General features: G+C 39.1%; 1 protein-coding gene across 1 annotated transcript; it reads left to right on the plus strand.

Moving 5' to 3' along the window:
* Positions 1-10,328: 10,328 nt before the first annotated feature.
* On the plus strand, positions 10,329-20,749 carry LOC135643985 (signal recognition particle subunit SRP54 2). The gene is made up of 9 exons (XM_065161319.1): positions 10,329-10,719; positions 12,547-12,646; positions 13,780-13,933; positions 18,101-18,251; positions 18,338-18,486; positions 19,297-19,397; positions 19,489-19,646; positions 19,981-20,095; positions 20,184-20,749. Exons 1-9 carry the CDS (start codon positions 10,489-10,491, stop codon positions 20,516-20,518), a joined length of 1,494 nt encoding a protein of 497 aa, XP_065017391.1. The 5' UTR covers positions 10,329-10,488; the 3' UTR covers positions 20,519-20,749.
* Positions 20,750-20,874: the final 125 nt, after the last annotated feature.

The raw sequence follows: 20,874 nt of genomic DNA on the forward strand, positions 1-20,874 counted from the left end.
AGTGCTCTTACCTTTCTGTATCGCTTTTGTCTTTGTGGATCTCATTGGCTCTTGCCGTCTCGTCATTTTTCACAACACAATAGCTAGTATTGCTACCCGACCTTCCCTCCCCTCTATTTTGTCGAACCTACCATTGCATTCCGCATATCTCAACTATCCTTTATTTGATCCACCCTTGCCTCTATAGACTCCCGTTAGTCCTCATCAGACTTGCTACCACCTTCGCCCGCCTCTATCTTTGCTAACCCCTATTGGCCCCTATCTCCGAGGACCTTGTTGGCCTCCATCAGACACGCCCTAGTAGTGGGTTTGCTTGGGCAGAGGCACAAGTGACTAGGTTTTGACCGTCAACAAAGGTAATCAGTAGCTCACGCACAATAGTGGCCAACGACGGAGACGCAAGAAGCCCAGAGTTGAAATGCAAGAGTAAAATTATCATTTAATAAAAAAAAATTATATCAGAATTTTTGAAAGTGGGTCTTTTTTGAGATTTTATCAAAACTATTTATGATAATTCTGTTGGGAAATCTTGGGGGCGACATCACATGCGCAGCGGAAGAACAAGAAAATAAAATCCCCGATTCCCAAAGAGATGTTCGTCGTCGTGTGAAGATTGGTGCGCAAAATCCGCGAAACTTAAAACTGCGTATAGAGTAGATTGTGTTACCTAGGGAGATCGTATATCCCTGTTTCCTTGCAGATCCTTAAGAGAGGGTGAAGGAGGTCAAGCGTCCTCCTCTCTAGCGGTGATCCACACAGTAGGGTTGCGACGACGCTCCTCAAAACTCCAGGCCTGCTCTGAGGTGGAGAGGGAGAGGAGAATAGGAAAGGCAAGCAAAGACTCTAGCCTATGAGGCTCTAAATCCCTCCTATTTATAGAGGTCCCGTGTCAAACCCTAATGGGTCCTCCCCTAGTGGGTATTGGATCTGCATCCAATAAGACAAGGACTCCGTCGGATATCTCATATCAGAACCACTACTCATCGCAATGCCTACCATATGTGTGTGACCCTCTAGGCCCAATATCGAGCTGGCCGTGAGTCATACCTGTCAGAACTCCTTCTAACTCAGTGAATTCACTTGACTCATCGACTACGGACGTATTAGGCCACTACGCCGTAATCCCCAGACGATACAGGGGAATCCAATCCATTAGACCTGTCTATCCTCAGTTACCGTGTACCTATAGTCCCTCATCCATCCAATATCCCAGAGACCGTATATCGAGCATGGTGCTGTCAGACCCATACGGTTTCAACTCGAGTCTCACTCTAATCAGATTCTCTCGGAGAACTCTTTCTCTCTCAACCCGAATGACCCTGGCCAGGGATTTGTCTGAGCAAGAACACATAAGATATTTCTCTCATGACGCCGAGAGTGGATGATCCTCTATCGACACTCAATAGCCCTCGTAAGGTCGACTACCACTCCCAATGACCAACTGTACTAGATCTGGGATAGCCAAACCTATAAGTCTGGTATCAAAGAGTGGAGCACTCATACAGGACATTCTTGGTGTCTCAAGTCTAAGGACCAGATACACCACTAGGACTACGGAATCGCTGTCTGACAATAAGGCATAATCAACCATCCAGCATTCCGTAAGCAGATCAATCAGTGAACTCATTCTCCAATGAGCACATGTACTCTATCCCTAGTGTCCCTACACGAGCAGCTATGAGACCAGCTGCATCCATCATATGGACGGGTATACAGCACACCAGTCTATCCGGTTATCACGATGTCCCTCTCGAGTAACCTATGACCGAGATTATTTAGGATATGTGTTTAAAGGTGAATCGATCTCATTATCGTGATCTCATCACGATCCGATTCCCATTGCACAAATCCAAGGACATCACAATATATATATATATATGCATTTATGCAATAGTTATAAAGTGATATATGCCAAAATATAATAAGCAAAAAAACATTCTGTATCAAGTCACATGTGCCATCACTCACGTGATTGGCTTGTTGGGCACCTATGACTAACAATCTCCTACTTGACCTAAACCAAATCACCTATGTGTCTGATCCCCATTAAACCACCTATGTGACGCTCAAAGACAATATGAGACAATGGCTTTGTCAGTGGATCTGCAATGTTATCTTCGGATGAAACTCTTTCCACTGCTACATCTCCTCGGGTTACGATCTCTTTGATAAGCTGGAACCTCCTCAGAACACTTCTGATGAGACCCTGGTTCCCTTATTTGAGTAATCGCCCCATAGTTGTCGCAATATAAGGAAGTCGACTTCTCGCTATCCAGAACGACTCTCAAATCTGTGATGAACATCTTCACCCAGACTCCCTCCTTTGCTACATCTGATGCAGCAATGTACTCCGCCTTTGTGGTCGAGTCAGCAATGGTATCTTGCTTGGAACTCTTTCAGCACACTACTCCTCCATTCAAGGTGTACATATATCCTGAATTCGACTTGCTATCATCGATATCAGACTGAAAACTTGAGTCAGTGTAGCCTTCAACCTTAAGGCTACTACCTCCATATACTAGTAAAAGATCCTTAGTCCTTCTCAAGTACTTAAGGATACATTTTATTGTTTTCCAGTGCTCCTCGCCTGAATCCGCTTGATACCTGCTCGTGACACTCAAAGCATGCGCTATATTAGGCCTAGTACATAGCATGGCATACATGATAGACCCTATTGCTGAGGCATAAGGTATCATATTCATGTTCGCCCTTTCTTCTGGAATTTTCCATGCCAAACCTTTTGACAATGGTTTCTATGTACCTGGACTGGGACAAGCCAAGCATCCTCTTAGATCTATCTCTATAGATTCCAATCTCCAAGATATAGGATGCTTCCCCTAAGTCCTTCATAGAGAAGTGTCTAGATAACCAAGCCTTTACTGTGGATAGCATTCCTACATCGTTCCCAATGATGAGGATGTCATCCACATATAACACCAAAAAGGTGATAGCGCTTCCACTTACCTTTCTGTACACACAAGGCTCATCTTCGTTCTTAACGAAGTCATAAGATCTGATTGCCTCATCAAATCTTATGTTCCAACTTCGGGAAGCTTGCTTTAGTCCATAAATGGATCTAAGCAACCTACACACCTTATCTGGGCAGTTCTTGGACACGAATCCCTCAGGTTGCATCATATACACCTCCTCCTCGAGGTTCCCATTGAGAAATGTGGTTTTCACATCCATCTGCCAGATCTCATAATCATAGTGTGCTACAATAGCCAATAGAATTCTGATGGATTTTAGCATTGCTACGGGTGAGAAGGTTTCGTCGTAGTCAACACCTTGTCTTTGACGATACCCCTTAGCCACTAGCCTTGCTTTATAGGTCTCTACCTTTCCATCTACTCTGATCTTTTTCTTAAAGATCCACTTGCAACCGATGGGTACAATACCTTCGGGCGCATCAACTAGGTTCCAAACCTTATTGGAGTACATAGAATCCATCTCAGAATTCATGGCTTCTTGCCACTTCCCGGAGTCTATACTCATAATAGCCTCCTCGTAGGTCTGAGAATCAATATCTTCAACATCCTCTTCTCTAATATGTCCCACATATCCTTCAGGAGGATGGGATGATACTCTATAAGACCTACGTAAAGTTGAAACTTGTGTATTAAGTACCTAAACAGACTGGGGCTATAGAGTGGTGCTTGAGCTTGGTTCTCTAACCTCGCTCAACTCTATCATTCTCCCACTGTCTCCACCAAGAATGTGTTCCTTCTCAAGGAACACTGCTCTCTTAGCTACAAAGACATTTTGGTCTTCGAGATGATAGAAATAATACCCACAAGTTTTCTTGGGGTATCCCACAAATTTGCATCACTCTGTCCTTGATTCTAACTTATCAGGGTTGTGTCTTTTAACATGGGCAGGGCAGCCCCAAATCTTAACAACCTTAAGATCAGGCTTCTTCCCTTTCCATATCTCATATAGTGTAGACACTACCGACTTAGTTGGAACTCTGTTCAGAAGGTAAGCTGCGGTTTCTAGGGCATATCCCCATAATGAGATGGGTAGGTCAGCGAAACTCATCATGGACCGTACCATATCTAATAACGTACGATTTCTCCTTTCAGAGACACCATTGAGTTGATGTGTGTAAGGAGGTGTCCATTAGGATAATATCCCATGGTCCTTGAGGAACTGAGTAAACTCTGTACTTAAGTACTCACCTCCTCGATCTGATCGAAGAGTTTTGATACTCTTTCCAATCTGGTTCTCCACCTCATTCTTATACTCTCTGAATTTCTTAAAGGCCTCGGACTTGTACTTCATTAAGTACACATATTCATACCTTGAGAAATCATCAGTAAATGTAATGAAGTAGGAGTAACCTCCAATGGCATGAGTTGACATGGGTCCACATACATCACTATGTATGAGTTCCAACAACTCAGTGGCTCTCTCTCCAGTTCCACTAAATGGAGAGTTAGTTAGTTTTCCACGAAGGCAAAGCTCGCAAGTTACATATGACACATAGTCGAATGGATCTAAATATCCATCATTTAGTAACTTTTGAATCATTCCCTCATGGATATGACCTAGCCTATAATGCCATAGGTATGCACTGTTCACCTCATCTCGTTTCCTCTTAGACACTTACATTCATGATATGTGGAGTAGTGTCTTGCATAAACAAACCTTTATGCAATATTCCTCTCGTCAATCTCCCCTCGGCTTTGTTAGAATTTACAATAAATTGTAGATGTGATAAGCAATACTGGTATCCAATACCAATGCACTATCACAAAAATCTGATAATTTGAGATTGATCATGAATGTACCTGAAGCTTCTCCAAGCTTCTATTTCGCCCTTTCTACAAGGTACTCTTTGCAGTTTCTCTTCCAGTGCCCATCTTTACCACAGTGGAAGCACTAGCCTTTGTCCTTTGTTGTGTCTTTCTTAGCAACCTTTGCTTTACCTGGTCTGCCCTTGCCCTTTCCCTTCTTAAGGAACATTTCTGCTTTCCTTTTCTTTCTGGTCTCACCAGTGTAGAGAACTGGCTTCTCTTTCTTAATAGTACTCTCTGCCTCCCTCAACATATTGAGGAGCTCTGGGAGAGTCACCTCAAGCTTGTTCATATTAAAATTCATTATGAACTGTGAAAAGGAATCTGGTAGGGACTGAAGCACAATGTCCACACACAAGTTATCCTCTAGGACCATTCCTAGACCTGTGAGTTTCTCTATCCACTCAATCATCTTTAGGACATGGTTCTGAACTGGTGTCCCCTCAGTCATCCTAGCGCGGAAGAGACTCTTGGATATCTCATATCGTTGAGTCCTTCCCTGTTCCTCAAACAATTTACAGACGTATAGGAGAATGGATCTGTCATCCATCTTTTCATGTTGTCTCTGTAACTCAGGAGTCATAGAGCCTAACATATAACACTGTGCAAGAGTGGAGTCAACAATGTACTTCACGTAGCGAGCGATCTCATCCTTGCTTGCCCCTTTTTCGGGCGTAGGCATCACTGTATCAAGGACGTACATGATTTTCTCCGCTGTGAGAACAATTCTCAAGTTACGGAGTCAATCCATATAATTTGGACTAGTGAGGCGGTTGACATCAAGTATGCCACGTAAGGGATTTGAAAGCAACATTTTCTAAAAATAAAGATGCAGCAGAAATGAATAACATGCAGATTTTACAAGAAATAAACTATCAAGATATGGACTTCTATCTTAATATGCTCCCACTATTTTACTAACGAGTCACGCGACACCCTCAGCACGTGAAACGGAAGTCTCCGGCAGACTTCTAGTGGGGATCAGGATCCAATCAGCGTTTTAGTGTAACCTCGAGGGACTCGACCAATCACACTAAGCCTAAAAGATAGGCAACTCTTGCCGATCACAACTCCTTGTGATTCCCGTCCTGTTCGGCCTCCGAATCACCATGGTCTCGAGGGAATCGACCAACCATGATGCTCGGTTAAGTCAACACATTCGTTACAAGATGAGTCTGATTTGATGATATACCCTCGAGGGACTCGACCAAGCATACCATGCCCTCAGGTCACCGATGACATCTCTATGTCGTAAGCAAGATAGCGAATCGCGATATAGGTGAGTCTCGAGGGACTCGACCAACTCAACCTACACCGGGAATCGGTTCCTACTCAAAACGATGGAAGGCCACGTGGGTTAATCTAATTGCCTCACGTTTACCGACTTAATATTATCGAGAGATGTTTCTATGATTTGGTATCCTAATATGACATGTCACACATATACATATTTAATATATATCTACATCGCATGCAAATATATATACATATCTAGTATGTGTATAAGCAATCACACCAGATGATCATGGACCACAACCTAATATGATTAGACCCGAGCCAGTAGGCCTAATCACTCACATCAAGATCTATATGTGCAACGGTGCATCTCCATGCCCTGTGATCGTCCATCTCGTCCTTGTCGGTTCCGTCGACATCTTGATGCATCTTCATGCATCACGATCGTCTGTCTTATAGGTCCCGCTATCGCATCCACTCTCCCGCTGCGCCTCCTCATATGATTACAACTTAATCATAGGCACGCAGGCCCGACAATAAACGAGAAATATAATGGAGGCTCGTAGACCTCAATAATAATAATCACAAGCACACACATCACACGGTCCATGATCATCCGTCCACATATCATACATCACATGTATAAATAATCATCATCATCTAGGACTACTAGATAATAATAAAAATAATAATCAACTAAACCTTTTAATTAATTAATATTTTTTGAAATCAGGGACATGTAGGGAATGGCTGAATTTATAGGGGTATTTTCATAATTTGGACAAAAGACAGAAACTAGAATTTCTCAAATTCCGAGGGGCAAAACTATCTTTTTCCCAGAAAACCCTAATGCCCTACTACCCTTTGCTGCTGGCGGCGGCCTGTGCGGCAGCCGAAGCGGCCGCAGACGCCTCTGCCCGCGGGCTGCCAGCCCCGCCGGACGCAAGCCTGCTGCAAGCAGGCCGCCGGCCAGCTACTGCAGACGTAGCCCCTATGCTGCCCGCCTTCGGCTGCGCTGCACGCACGCAGATCGAGGGCAGCAACTGTTGCTGCCCTTCTTTGTTTTTGCGTCAACGATTTTGACGTCAAAATTCCTCCTAAATACAACACACGCAGTTTAAAACCAATCATTCGCACGAACAACCTGGCTCTGATACCACTGTTGGGAAATCTTGGGGGCGACATCACATGCGCAACGGAAGAACAAGAAAACAAAATCCCCGATTCCCAAAGAGATGTTCATCGTCGTGGGAAGATTGGTGCGCAAAATCCGCGAAACTGCGTCCTCCTCTCTAGCGGTGATCAGCAGGGTTGTGACGACGCTTCTCAAAACTCCAGGCCTACTCTGAGGTGGAGAGGGAGAGGAGAATAGGAAAGGCAAGCAAAGACTCTAGCTTATGAGGCTCTAAATCCCTCCTATTTATAGAGGTCCCGTGTCAAACCCTAATGGGTCCTCCCCTAGTGGGTATTGGATCTGCATCCAATAAGATAAGGGCTCCGTCGGATATCTCATATCAGAACCTCTACTCATCGCAATGCCTACCATATGTGTGTGACCCTCTAGGCCCAATATCGAGCTGGCCGTGAGTCATACCTGTCAGAACTCCTTCTAACTCAGTGAATTATTATCTCTGTAATAATTCACTTGACTCATCGACTACGGACGTACTAGGCCACTACGCCGTAATCCCCAGACGATACAGGGGAATCCAATCCATTGGACCTGTCTGTCCTCAGTTACCGTATACCTATAGTCCCTCATCCATCTAATATCCCAGAGACCGTATATCGAGCATGGTGCTATCAGACCCATACGGTTTCTACTCGAGTCTCGCTCTAATCGGATTCTCCCGGAGAACTCTTTCTCTCTCAACCCGAATGACTCTGGCCAGGGATTTGTCTGAGCAAGAACACATGGGATATTCCTCTCATGACGCCGAGAGTGGATGATCCTCTATCGACACTCAATAGCCTTCGTGACACTCAATAGCCTTCATAAGGTCGACTACCACTCCCAATGACCAGCTGTACTAGATCTGGGATAGCCAAACCTATAAGTCTGATATCAAAGAGTGGAGCACTCATACAGGACATCCTTGGTGTCTCAAGTCTAAGGATCATATACACCATTAGGACTACGGAATCGTTGTCTGACAATAAGGCATCATCAACCATCCAGCATTCCGTAAGCAGATCAATCAGTGAACTCATTCTCCAATGAGCACCTGTACTCTATCCCTAGTGTCCCTACACGAGCAGCTATGAGACCAGTTGCATCCATCATATGGACGGGTATACAGCACACCAGTCTATCCGGTTATCACGATGTCCCTCTCGAGTAACCTATGACCGAGATTATTTAGGATATGTGTTTAAAGGTGAATCGATCTCATTATCGTGATCTCATCACGATCCGATTCCCATTGCACAAATCCAAGGACATCACAATATATATATATATATATATATATATATATATATATATATATATATATATATATATATATATATATATATATATATATATATATATATATGCATTTATGCAATAGTTATAAAGTGATATACGCCAAAATATAATAAGCAAAAAAAGATTCTGTATCAAGTCACACGTGTCATCACTCACGTGATTGGCTTGCTGGGCACCTATGACTAACAAATTCATCCAAAATCTCATTTATGATGGGCGTCTACTATGTCGCATATATCATTTATGAATCAAATGATGAATTTAGGAGTGTCTCTTTCTCCCATATGCATTTAAGACACATATTTTATAACCAAAGGTTGTTCAAACTCCTTGGCTAATTCATTATGAACAGTCATTGTACACTCGCAACACCTTCGTCAATGGACCATTCATCGTTTTTATTTGCTTGTACATATGTTTGGGCAATGTGTTTTATTTTAGTTTTGTGTACTTTGCTTGAAAACTATAAGTAGAAATAATTTGTAAGTTACAAAGCGATTACTCACTAGAATATGCAAAATTACCTCAAAATGACATAGTTTTCACATGTAATTACTTATTTTCTACAGGCTATAGTGTAAAGAAAAGCATCAATCATCTCAGCACACTAGAACCCTGAGGATGGCACCTAGCTGAATGAGGGTTTGGGATAGTATTGGGTATTGATTGAATTCACAAGTTTGCACGTTAAGCCTATGAGAACTTGCCGATATGCTCGACACCCGATGAGTAATCATTTGTGGACTTACGTCTTCGTTTGCCTCAATCCTTTTTTTTTCTCTCTATTTTCTCTTTTGTATACTAAGTGTTTATTTAATTGTTTGTAAAGTTGTTCTTTTCACGAGATGTCGGGGCTTATTCATCGTTCGCTTTTGAACTAATCAATTTACTCTTTTATAAATCTTTTGAGACTTGAGTGCGGTCATAATTAAGGACCATTTATTGACAGATAACACAAAAATGCCACAACTTAGGTAATTTGGACCAAGCTCACGATAAATTGGCTGAAGGAACTTACCAAAGTGGCTTTATTAATAAAATAAATTCTTTCTTTGATTCCTTAATTGTAATATCACTGAAGGAACTTGCCAAAGTGCCTCACATTCATTGGGCATATCACTCTTGTATCAAGCTTCATAGTGTGGTAAAGAAGATGTCACACATTAAGACATCCGATGTGTCGTACAATACCATGGAAGGTCACAATGTGTTTAGTTAAGCTTATATTGTCATTAAATGATTGCAAGATGTACAATCAAAAGCTAGTGGGAATAGGCTCCTCTTGAATTTTTTGGATGAATGAGAATTAGTACGAAGGGTTAGATCCTCTATCATCATGTGTGTGGCCACATATCTAGCCACCATGTAACATGGGTTAGTTTTAGACTATCATCACTCACTAATTGAGTGACGTCAATACAACAAATCTAATTATTAGATCTCAATGCCAATAAGGATAATTTCTAAAAAAAATAATTTTATTTTTTTATTTATTCATTTAGAGCACCTCTTGTTTCCTAAAGGAAGAAATTGCCCATGGCCTCTTGCTCTATCATCTTTATCATCCTCGCCTCCCTTTCGCCTCTCCTATATAGTTTTTAATTATTTAATATTTTATTAATCATGATTTTATTTTTTGATAGATTTCCTCCATTTAACCTACTATTGACTCGATTCTTTTCTCTTTGACTCATATTTCCGGTCTATATAACAAAACAAGAACAATAAGCGTTTGCGATCTGACTTGAGGGGTGTTATCTATATAATAGTAAAGAAAAGGACCAAAAAGGAAAGCACAAAGATTATCGCAATCCTCGTAAGGCGTCGTTTAAAATCGTATAAATTTAGGGTTTCCTTTCGTAAAAGTTTCGGGTATTCCGATCCCTTTTCTTGTTCCTCTCGAGGCGTTTTTCTCTTCTCAGCCCAATTCTCATCCAATCCCTAACCCTAAATCGAGGAAGCAGGCGGAGGCGGATCGGCGCGAAGATGGTGCTCGCACAGCTCGGCGGGAGCATCGCCCGGGCGTTGCAGCAGATGAGCAACGCCACCATTATCGATGAGAAGGTGCTCAGCGAATGCCTGAACGAGATCTCGCGCGCGCTGCTGCAGTCCGACGTCCAGTTCAAGCTGGTCCGGGACATGCAGGCCAACATCAAGCGCATCGTCAATCTTGACGACCTCGCCGCCGGCCACAACAAGCGCCGCATCATTCAACAGGTCGTCCCTCCATCGGTCTCTTGATTCGATTGGATCAAGTCACTTTCGGCTTTTTGTTGGGATTGAATTGGTTAGCGAGGGTTTCAAACGCGTTTGTTCTTGCTTCTTACTTTGTTGATGACGCGAAAATAACTGACATTTATAATTTATTAGTGCAAAGGGGTCTAGTGTTCATAGATTTTGGATTTGATTTCAAGGGATCACGGTTTGATTCATTTGGAAAATTTGAAAGTAAATTCTTTCTCTGATTCCTTAATTGTAATAACGGAGTTCGGATCCTTTTCGTGCTGCTATGTTTTCATTGGGATTTGTGGGATGGTAGAGTGAAAAAGATATCCCTAAAATGCAAAGGAGGGTATATGAAATGCTGTAGGGTTTTGCCCATTGATGCAGGTCCATGGGGATGACTGAGAGGATTTGGGTTATATGACTTAGGTTCTAACTGGTTTGTTAATTGTGATGACATGGTACTGTAATCATGGTGAAAATCTTATTCTTAATCCAATTCATAAAAGATATGCCTTTTTAGTTGCCAGTTGTCCTGGATTTGTTCTATCCTGATTGGGAAGGATGATATAAGGTCGGAAATGTGGTTAGTAGAGACTACTTTCGAGAGAATATGGCTTCGCTCTTGTTTACAATTGCTGAGTTAGAGGACTTCCAGGGAAGAGCATAAATGTTGGAGAACAGGGATCGAGTTTTTATAGAACTTAAAGGTCATTGGAAATTTGAAATGTAATGCTAGTCACTTTGTGCATCTCTTAATGGTGTAAGGTAGTCAGATTGGAATGCTATTGGTTTCTATTGACCATGCACATGGAGTATCTATCATCTTTTGTCTTGCATGGTACTATAATTATTTTCAACAGGATATCTGGTAGTGTAAGACACTTGATTTTTTCAACCTCAAGAACGAATAAGAAAAGAATTTGCTTTGAAAGAAAAACGATTATTCTTGTCTTCCACTACAAAAATCAGCTGGCTACCATTGAGAACCATATTTTTGTCGTCTTCTTTCATGCTTTTGATTTGCAGAATATTTACTTTACTACATACTTCCCATGAGTCATGCCTTTGCTTCTGTTCATATTTGCTGAAATGAGAATTTTAGGGGCAGAGCACAAATTTCAGAATGCAGGAATAAAATTTTTATAAACAGTTGAGAGAGTGAATCCTGGATTCATGGTAATGCAATGACCATAATGTTTACTGTAATTTAATTTGGCCAAGCATCAAAAACCTCTCATGATTTAATGGGCATGAAATTAGTTAGTATATGGAGTATTTTGCTTTCCCTTGAGGGATACTGAAATCATTTTAAAAGGAATCTTTGGTAGTTTAACACAACAGATTATTGGAACTTTTGAAAACTGAGGTTTCCCTTTGAAAGAAAGAGGGTGGATTCTCGAATTTCTGTTGTGATGATCAGCTGGCTATTACTTTGAAGAATATTATTCTTGTTCTAACATCAGTAATATAACTATATTATTTTCTCCTTAATTCTTCTATTTTTGGAGGCATTCACACTATTACCTCCTTGGTAATAAACATTTGGTTTCTTATATTTTTTCCTTCTCAAGATTAATGTTTTCCTATTTTGTAGTTTGAGAACCACCTTACCACTGCAGTTGAACTGAATCAGTAATTTGATGTTTTGACTTCTATTTCTTATGAGTGTGATTGTCTTAAAACCATTGTTGCTTAAAAATATTATATTGTTTGAAGCTCACTAAAAATTCTTTGATTTGTTGGTATGTGATTTCCCTTTTTCAAACCTTTTGCTTATTATGTTGTGTTTAATAAAATTGTCTGTTGTCTTTTCCTCAGGCTGTATTCAATGAACTCTGCAAAATGTTGGATCCTGGAAAACCTTCTTTTACCCCCAAGAAGGGGAAGACCAGTGTGGTAATGTTCGTAGGTCTACAAGGTATGAAATCCACATAGGCATTTGTATCATCAAAATGATCAACTATGTTGGAAAGTTAGTTAATCTTCTTCAAAGACTTAAAGACAGCAAAGAAAAAAGGCAGGATAATCTAAAATTTAAAAGAAATGACAATAGCGTGACTGATAACAGACCAACCAAAAGCATATGTAGTTTGAGACACATATACATTTGATACTGGTACTTATCATCATTAGTTGTAGTGTCGTCAAGGCACTAGATGCACTAAGGTTCCAAAATGCTTGAGGCTCTACATGCTCGGCGGAGAAAAACTAGGCACTTACCACTCATATATATATATATATATATAATTAAGCATAAAGACAATGAATAGAATAAAATTTGAATAATATGAGTTTCATATCATTTCATGTTTAAAAGATTCAACATCAAAACCTCAAAATTACATAAATTTTATTATTTATAAATCATTAGAACACTCAATTTGTCAAATCTAATAACAAAAGTAACATAACCAAAGACTCCATTAATTTCAATGATCATCAACATCATTAATTTTGTTATCCTGATATCATCTTAATCTCATCCAAAAAATGTGAAGAAAAACAGAGAGAGCAGTTATCAATGTCTTCCAAGTCAAAATGTACTTAATCTCATCCCATAGGTAACTTGAAATGAGAAAAATCTCAATTGGTGCTCAAGTCATAGTTTGCAATATCGTACCGTACTGCTCGGTATAGGCGGTATGTATCGGTCCATTAAAGCACCGGTATGGATGGTACATCGATACATCTTAGTGTACTATGTGTCAATACGCTCGGTACAACTTGGTATAGCTCGGTATGTACCATACCGATAGCTGATTGGTACATTGATATGGTACGATATTCAAAACCTTGGCTCAAGTTCTTGAGTAAGTCTTCGTCCTCTTTTTAATTGCATGCCTAAATCGAAGTACCATGAATGTGGTACCTTAGTTGAGTCCTTCTGTGGAAATTGTATTGTGTGCATGTAAAGTAAGCTTACCTCATGTCTTTACCATTCTTCTGATTAAGAAATGTCTTCGGTTCATTTTTGTTTCTTCAACCAAGTGTAGGTTGCAATACCATAACTTATTTCACTGGCTCACTTTGCTTGTTCTTTTCTATGTACAGGTTCTGGAAAAACCACAACTTGCACCAAATATGCATATTATCATCAAAAGAAGGGATGGAAGCCTGCCTTAGTTTGTGCTGATACATTTAGAGCTGGTGCTTTTGATCAGTTAAAGCAAAATGCAACAAAAACCAAAATTCCTTATTATGGAAGGTATCCTGTTACTTAGATATCCTCTTAATTGCAGTCTCACTATGTTATGATCTTTTCATCAAGTAACCTTGCTACAGTTTGACTTGTTGAGAGATATCTATTGGATATGGTTAGCATAATTGACAATGTTGTGCATTATTAAGGACTGAAGCTCCAGCAGCAAGGGATGCTGGTTGGCTGCCAGACTGTCTAATCATGTCATTTCCTGCATCTCAGTTTGTAAGCTGCCAGAACAAGAAAGAAAGCAAACATAAAAAAGAACAAAAAAACCTGGAGAGGACAAAATTTGTCTCTGGTGGTGATTTGGCATGACTCGCCAGCAGAGAAATCCTAATGTTGAGTTTATCAAAGATCTAAGATCTCTCACAACCAGATTGGTTTGATCTGTGATTTGACTTAGAAAGCCTGGTCAAGAGAGCTTTGTTCAGAGTTAATTTATAGATCAGCAAAACAAGCTAATTCTGCATTGCATGAAATGATTGGAACATAATGTTTCACCTTGTACAGGTGAAATGATATGGGGATTAAATTCTTGATCCATGTTGTCTCCATATAAGTGAGGAGTGTAATGGAATTTTTCATGTGAAGTTTGCCTGATTACATTGTTTCAAACAATTGTGCTCTTTCCTTTTAGCACAGAATCAAATGGTGAACTTCAAAGTTTACAATGCTTAGGAATGAAGGTTCTATGCTGCGGCTTTTATAAATCAGTTGAGATATGGTTTCCAAAGTGAAAAAATGGTTACAATACAATAGATCAAGTAACAGAAAAGAAACGGTATACTAGTTCTACTGGTTGCATAAGATATGCTGTCAACTCAAGATAGTCAAACCATTAGGATACGAGATTTAATGCTTGAAGATGAGAAAATTGTGAATAAGAGAACAGATTATGATGTTAAAAGTTAAAACAATTTAGTCTTGAACAATGTTATGGAGTGAGCACCCATATGTAGATAAGTGTTTTCCAAATTAGTTTCCTTGCCAATTTATATCATCTCATCTCATCCTCGAGTTTGTTTAATGCTAATGATCTTTGTTATGTCAGTCTCTTATGGCTTATGACCATGGACTTTTCCCAATGTATGTGGTAACTTGTTGTAGATAACCTGAAATAACATCATCATCATCAGTAATAACAAAAATAACAACTAATTCTTCCCAATTATTTAAGGTTGGATAAATGGATTTTTTTTCCATATAACATCATCATTGGTAATAACAAAAATAACAACTAATTCTTCCCAATTATTTAAGGTTAGATAAATGGATTTTTTTTCAAAGATGAGATCTCTTCTGGGTATTGGGACTTGATAAATCAAAGCCATAACATCTTTCTTATTGTTTCTTGTTAAGTCTTTATTGGTCTTTCTCAGCTTTAGTGGTAACTTTAATTTGAATGAACTCACATTTAGAGGCAAGACAATTAAAAATGTTGGAAAATTAATATCTTTTTATCAAAGGATATGAATGTTTAGATGGAAATTGAACTTTATAATTATTTTTGTTTGGATGGATATGGATCTGAATACTGCATGAATTATATATGTTAGCTGTAAATTCCACTTTGTTATTATATTGATATTACTAAAAATATGTATGATATGTTATCGAAAGTAGGATAAGGTTTGAAACAAATAAATCTGAAAATCAATTTGATTTTTTGCCTAGAAGATCAGCCATAGAAGCTATTTATTTACTAAGACAATTAACGAAAAAGTATAGGTAGAAAAAGAAGGATTTGCAAATGGTTTTTGTTGACTTAGAGAAAGCCTATGATAGGATTCCTAGAGATTTATTATGGTGGATTTTAGAAAAAAAAAAGTGTATCCACTAATTATATTGATGTTATTAAAGATATATATGATAATGTAGCTACTAGTTAAAATCATGGGGAGTGTTTAGTGAGTTTCCTATTACCATAGGATTACATCAAGGATTTACATTAAGTCCCTACTTTTTCACATTGATAATGGATGAACTTATAGAGTTACACGTCACTTGCATGATAGACTTCCCTAATGTATGTTATTTGTTGATGAGAGCCTAATTGGAATTAATTATAAACTTAAACCGTGGAGTCAAACCTTGGAAACTTAAGGTTTTAGATTAAGTAGGATTAAAATTGAATATATAAAATATAATTTTAGTAATTCTAAGAATAGATAGGAGAATATAATTAAGTTGGATTGACAAAAAGTCCATTTAAGTAAAAGTTTTAGGTATCTTGGATTAATTATTCAATAAGATGGAGAGATTGATGAAAATATTATTCAGAGTAAAAACATGATGGTTAAAATGACGAGGGGCATCAGCAATCTTATGTGATTATCGGATACCTTTGAGATTTAAAGAAAAAATTTATAAGACAGTTGTGAGACTAACAATGCTTTATGGATCATAAGTGTTGAACAATTAAGAAACAATATATACAAAAAAGTTTGTGTTACCAAGATGAGAGTGTTGAGATGGTTGTATGGAGTTATTAGGAAAGATAGGAAATAATACTTTTATTCGTGAACAACTAGGTATCATTTCAATAGAGTATGAGATGAGAGAAATCGTTTAAAATGATATGTGCATGTGCTTAGGAGACCTTAGGATGCGGTAGTTAGGATAGGTGAAATAATTAATATTAATGATATGAAGAGAGATCAGTGTTTTCAAAAGACACTCGGGCACTCGCCTAGACACTCGAGTGAGGCGAGACCTCGAGTGCCTAGGCAAGCGCCCGAGCACCTTGTAGAACCCCTAGGCGCAACGCTTCAATGAAGCACTACTCGGGCGCTCACCTGAGCCCAGGCGCCAGGTGCGTTGGGTGAGCACCCGAGCCAACTTTGGGACTCGAGTTCAATCGTTGGTTCAATTGGACTTATAAGTTGGTTCAATCGAACCGACATAGTCCAACCCCCTCCCTCGCCCGACCCAATAAAAGAAAACAAAGGTGAAGAAACTACATCTATCGCCTTTATTCGCTCTGCCAGTCGTCGTCGGCAACCTTGTTCAATCTCATTTGCCGCTGCAGCTCAGCTGCCGTCGCTGCAACTCGTCCGTCGCTGCATCTCGTCCGCCTCTGTAACTCGTTTAAACCCTAAACCTCTTCCACCACTATAACTTTGTCTGTTGTTGTAGTAGCTTTGTCTACCACTGATGGCAACCTCTTCCATTGCCTTCGTTCGTCACCTTTGCATGCTTTGGCAGCAAAAGATCCATGTAGACGATCTCAAATAGTTGGGACTTACGGCTTTGAAGATGTTGTTGTGGAGCTGTAAATTCCAAAGTCACTAACTCAAATTCATCAATTATATTTCCTGGATAGGTGGATCAAAAGCAAATATAAGTAGAAAATGAAGAATTAGGACAAGAAAATAAGGTGTTTCTAGAAAAACAAAATGGTTGATGCGACATAAACCAATGAAATAACCACCCTTTCTAGTAATGTATAGGTAATTTTAGTACTTTGTATAACAATTTCGATGTCTGGTTACAGATAGAGTTCACCCCAAATCCATACTTATATCTGGAGTTATCTTGAATAATAAATTTCTAAGATGAATTTAGATGTGTGACTGATATGTATTCATGGAAGCTTATCCAAACTCACTTAGAACAGAAACATACTTGAACAGATATTTTCCCACCTGCTTCCACTCATACTTGTCTTGCCCTATTGGAGTAGTGAATATTTAATTTAATTTAATTTTTTATACTTGTCCCTGTATCTGACTTTTATCTCCCTTTTCAGTCAGTCACCTTGAAATGCATCATAATCCAACGTACATGTGCCAATACAATTTAATAGAATTTATTTTCTATTGATGTGGTACATTTTATCTACTTCATAAGCATGTTCACAAACTCCATAATTACAAAGTCTAGCTGGCAAAAAATTTAATCCAGCATCACAGGTGAAGATTTTGGCTGAAGACCTATGACTGCAATATTCTACTGTACCACACTTTTATTTGTATGTTGTGAATCTAATTAGTTTTGTACAGTTTCTTCTTTTTTCCATGTTGCAGTGCCTAATGTGCTTCTTGATTCTTTGTGTTTCGAACCAGTTATTTTTTTCTCATTAAAGTAAAAGAAGCCTTCTATTCTTCTATCTGTATGAAAAGGTCCCTTGACAACATCTTTAATGTTCACTTTGATCAATTTCTGCTGCAGTTACATGGAATCAGATCCTGTAAAAATAGCTGTTGAAGGCGTTGAAACGTTTAAGAAAGAAAACCGTGATTTGATTATTGTGGACACAAGTGGGCGACACAAACAGGAAGCTGCTCTGTTTGAAGAAATGCGTCAAGTCTCAGAAGCAACGGTAGATATGCTGTTCTTTCCAATCATATTTCAACTACAGACTTACTGCATAATGGAAGTTGATTAATAATTTTTGCTCTCTCACAGAAACCCGATCTTATAATATTTGTCATGGACAGCAGTATTGGTCAAGCAGCATTTGACCAAGCACAAGCCTTCAAACAAAGTGTAGCAGTTGGAGCTGTGATTATCACAAAAATGGATGGTCATGCAAAAGGAGGTGGCGCGCTTAGTGCGTGAGTCTATTTCAATTTCATTAATGTTTGAAATATAATTTTGCAAGATCAACTCTAATATTTTTTTATTTCTGAGCATGTCATACCTTCTTGCAGGCAACTTTGGTTGTTTTGTGATGTACCTTCACTGGGCAAATTTTTGAAATACATCCATGCAACAATTGAACCATACTCTTTACAGTGTCGCATTTGTTTCTAGCATATAACATATGATGGAGAGGTAGTTGTAGAACCATAACTGTGACACTAGTTCTATTGAACATGGGCAGAAATTAAAGTTTATCTTTAGGTATAGCTATGTAGAAGTATGTTTTGTTTGCACTTCTATTACTGTACTTGAATGACTTGTATCTGTTGCATGCAGTATAATAATTGCCACTATCAATTTTACCATTTAGATATACTGATCTAGACGTATGTTTTGTTTGTACGTTTCTTATTGTGCTTGTATATTTGGACCAGCTGTTGTCTGTGGCAGGCATGCGTTTAGTTGTTCAGATGTTTTCAATTCTCAGACATGTCAGTCAGTTTATAGATGCCTGAAAGTGACAATACATAGGAGAAAACCCATCAAATTGACATTCATCAGTTTCATTTCTTGTTTCATCATCTTCATTGTTTGAGTATTGCATTCATATGTGTCTGTATCACCCTTGCAATGGTCGTCATATATCAAGGTTTCTTGCTCTTTTGCTTTTATGTGAGATGTTGTAGCAGTTCTTCGGCTTCAGTTAGGAGCTAGCAACTTACATTTTAAGCTCCATCATTTTGTTAAAAATTAATGAATATTTCTACTTGGTTTGACTGCAGAGTTGCAGCCACTAAAAGCCCAGTCATATTTATTGGAACGGGGGAGCACATGGAGGAGTTTGAAGTGTTCGATGTAAAACCATTTGTAAGCCGTCTTTTAGGTGAGCTATATTGCTATAACCATCTACACAATCTTTGCTGCTTATAACTATCATTATGTAGTAATGTTCATTCTTTTTGCCATTTGTCTAGGAATGGGTGACTGGTCTGGTTTCATGGATAAAATTCATGAAGTTGTACCCACCGATCAACAACCTGAGCTTTTACAGAAGCTTTCTGAAGGAAGTTTTACTTTGCGACTGATGTATGAACAGTTTCAAAACATTCTCAAAATGGGTCCTATAGGCCAGGTTGTTATTTTTGTTTTGAATAGTTGAGTTGCCTTCCATCTAGTATATTTTTACCATTTTAAACAACAGCCATTTACTACTTGCTTTATGATTGACCAAAATTAGAATTTACCTTTGGCACTGTAGCTTCTACATGTCATAAGATTTGATTCAACTTTTTAAGCTTGACTAGTTAAGATTAACTATTCTGTTTCACTGTGTCATTATATTTTCTTGTATTGGACTGTTTTTTGCAGCTCAGCAGTTGTTTTGTTGTACCTTCCTATTTCACTATATGCCTTTTTTTTTACATATATTTTTTATCATTTAATGATGAACGTGATATTGCATGCAGGTGTTCTCTATGCTACCTGGATTTAGTGCAGAATTGATGCCTAAAGGTCATGAAAAGGAAAGTCAAGCAAAAATCAAGCGTTATATGACGATGATGGATTCCATGACGAATGCAGGTAACGTGTCCCTTAATTTTATCCACTGCTGGAAAGATTTTAATGTAGTCGGATGATATAGTCGAATTGCCTTTTTTCTGGAATCCAGAGCTGGACAGTACAAATCCTAAATTGATGAATGAGTCCCGTATAATGCGGATTGCGAGGGGTTCAGGCAGGTCAGTCAGGGACGTCACAGAAATGCTGGAGGAATACAAGCGTCTAGCGAAGATTTGGAGCAAGATGAAGGGGCTCAAGATCCCCAAGAAAGGTGAAATGAGTGCGCTGTCTCGGAATATGAATGCGCAGCAGATGAGCAAGGTCCTACCTCCTCAAATGCTGAAGCAGATTGGCGGCATGGGTGGTCTACAGAGCTTGATGAAGCAAATGGGATCCAAAGATATGGGTGGAATGGGAGGGATGTTCGGCCGAGGGGACAAGTAGAATACCTAATAATCGAGAGTGTTGTCATGAGGTCTTTCGTTATACAACTATTTTTGAGACAACTAATGAATCATTCAAATATGTTGGATGTGGTTGTCCTGCTTGTGCATCACATATGAAGCTTTTTGTGAGCAATGATGTTCCTTAACGAAGTTTTATTGAGCCAACACAAGAAAGCTCATCTTTGACTCTACATGTAAGATCTTTTCAGAAATATGTATGCTTTTCTTACAGGATTGTATTCTAGTATCCCTTGCGAGTGAATGCCTGATGCTGTAGGAACTTCCACAGGGACATTACATTAGCAGTGGTTACAAGAGATCAGATCTGATGTACATGACCTTCACCTCGCGCAC

The sequence above is a fragment of the Musa acuminata genome, chromosome BXJ3-8 (genome assembly GCF_036884655.1).
Source record: "Musa acuminata AAA Group cultivar baxijiao chromosome BXJ3-8, Cavendish_Baxijiao_AAA, whole genome shotgun sequence".
Classification (NCBI taxonomy): domain Eukaryota; kingdom Viridiplantae; phylum Streptophyta; class Magnoliopsida; order Zingiberales; family Musaceae; genus Musa; species Musa acuminata.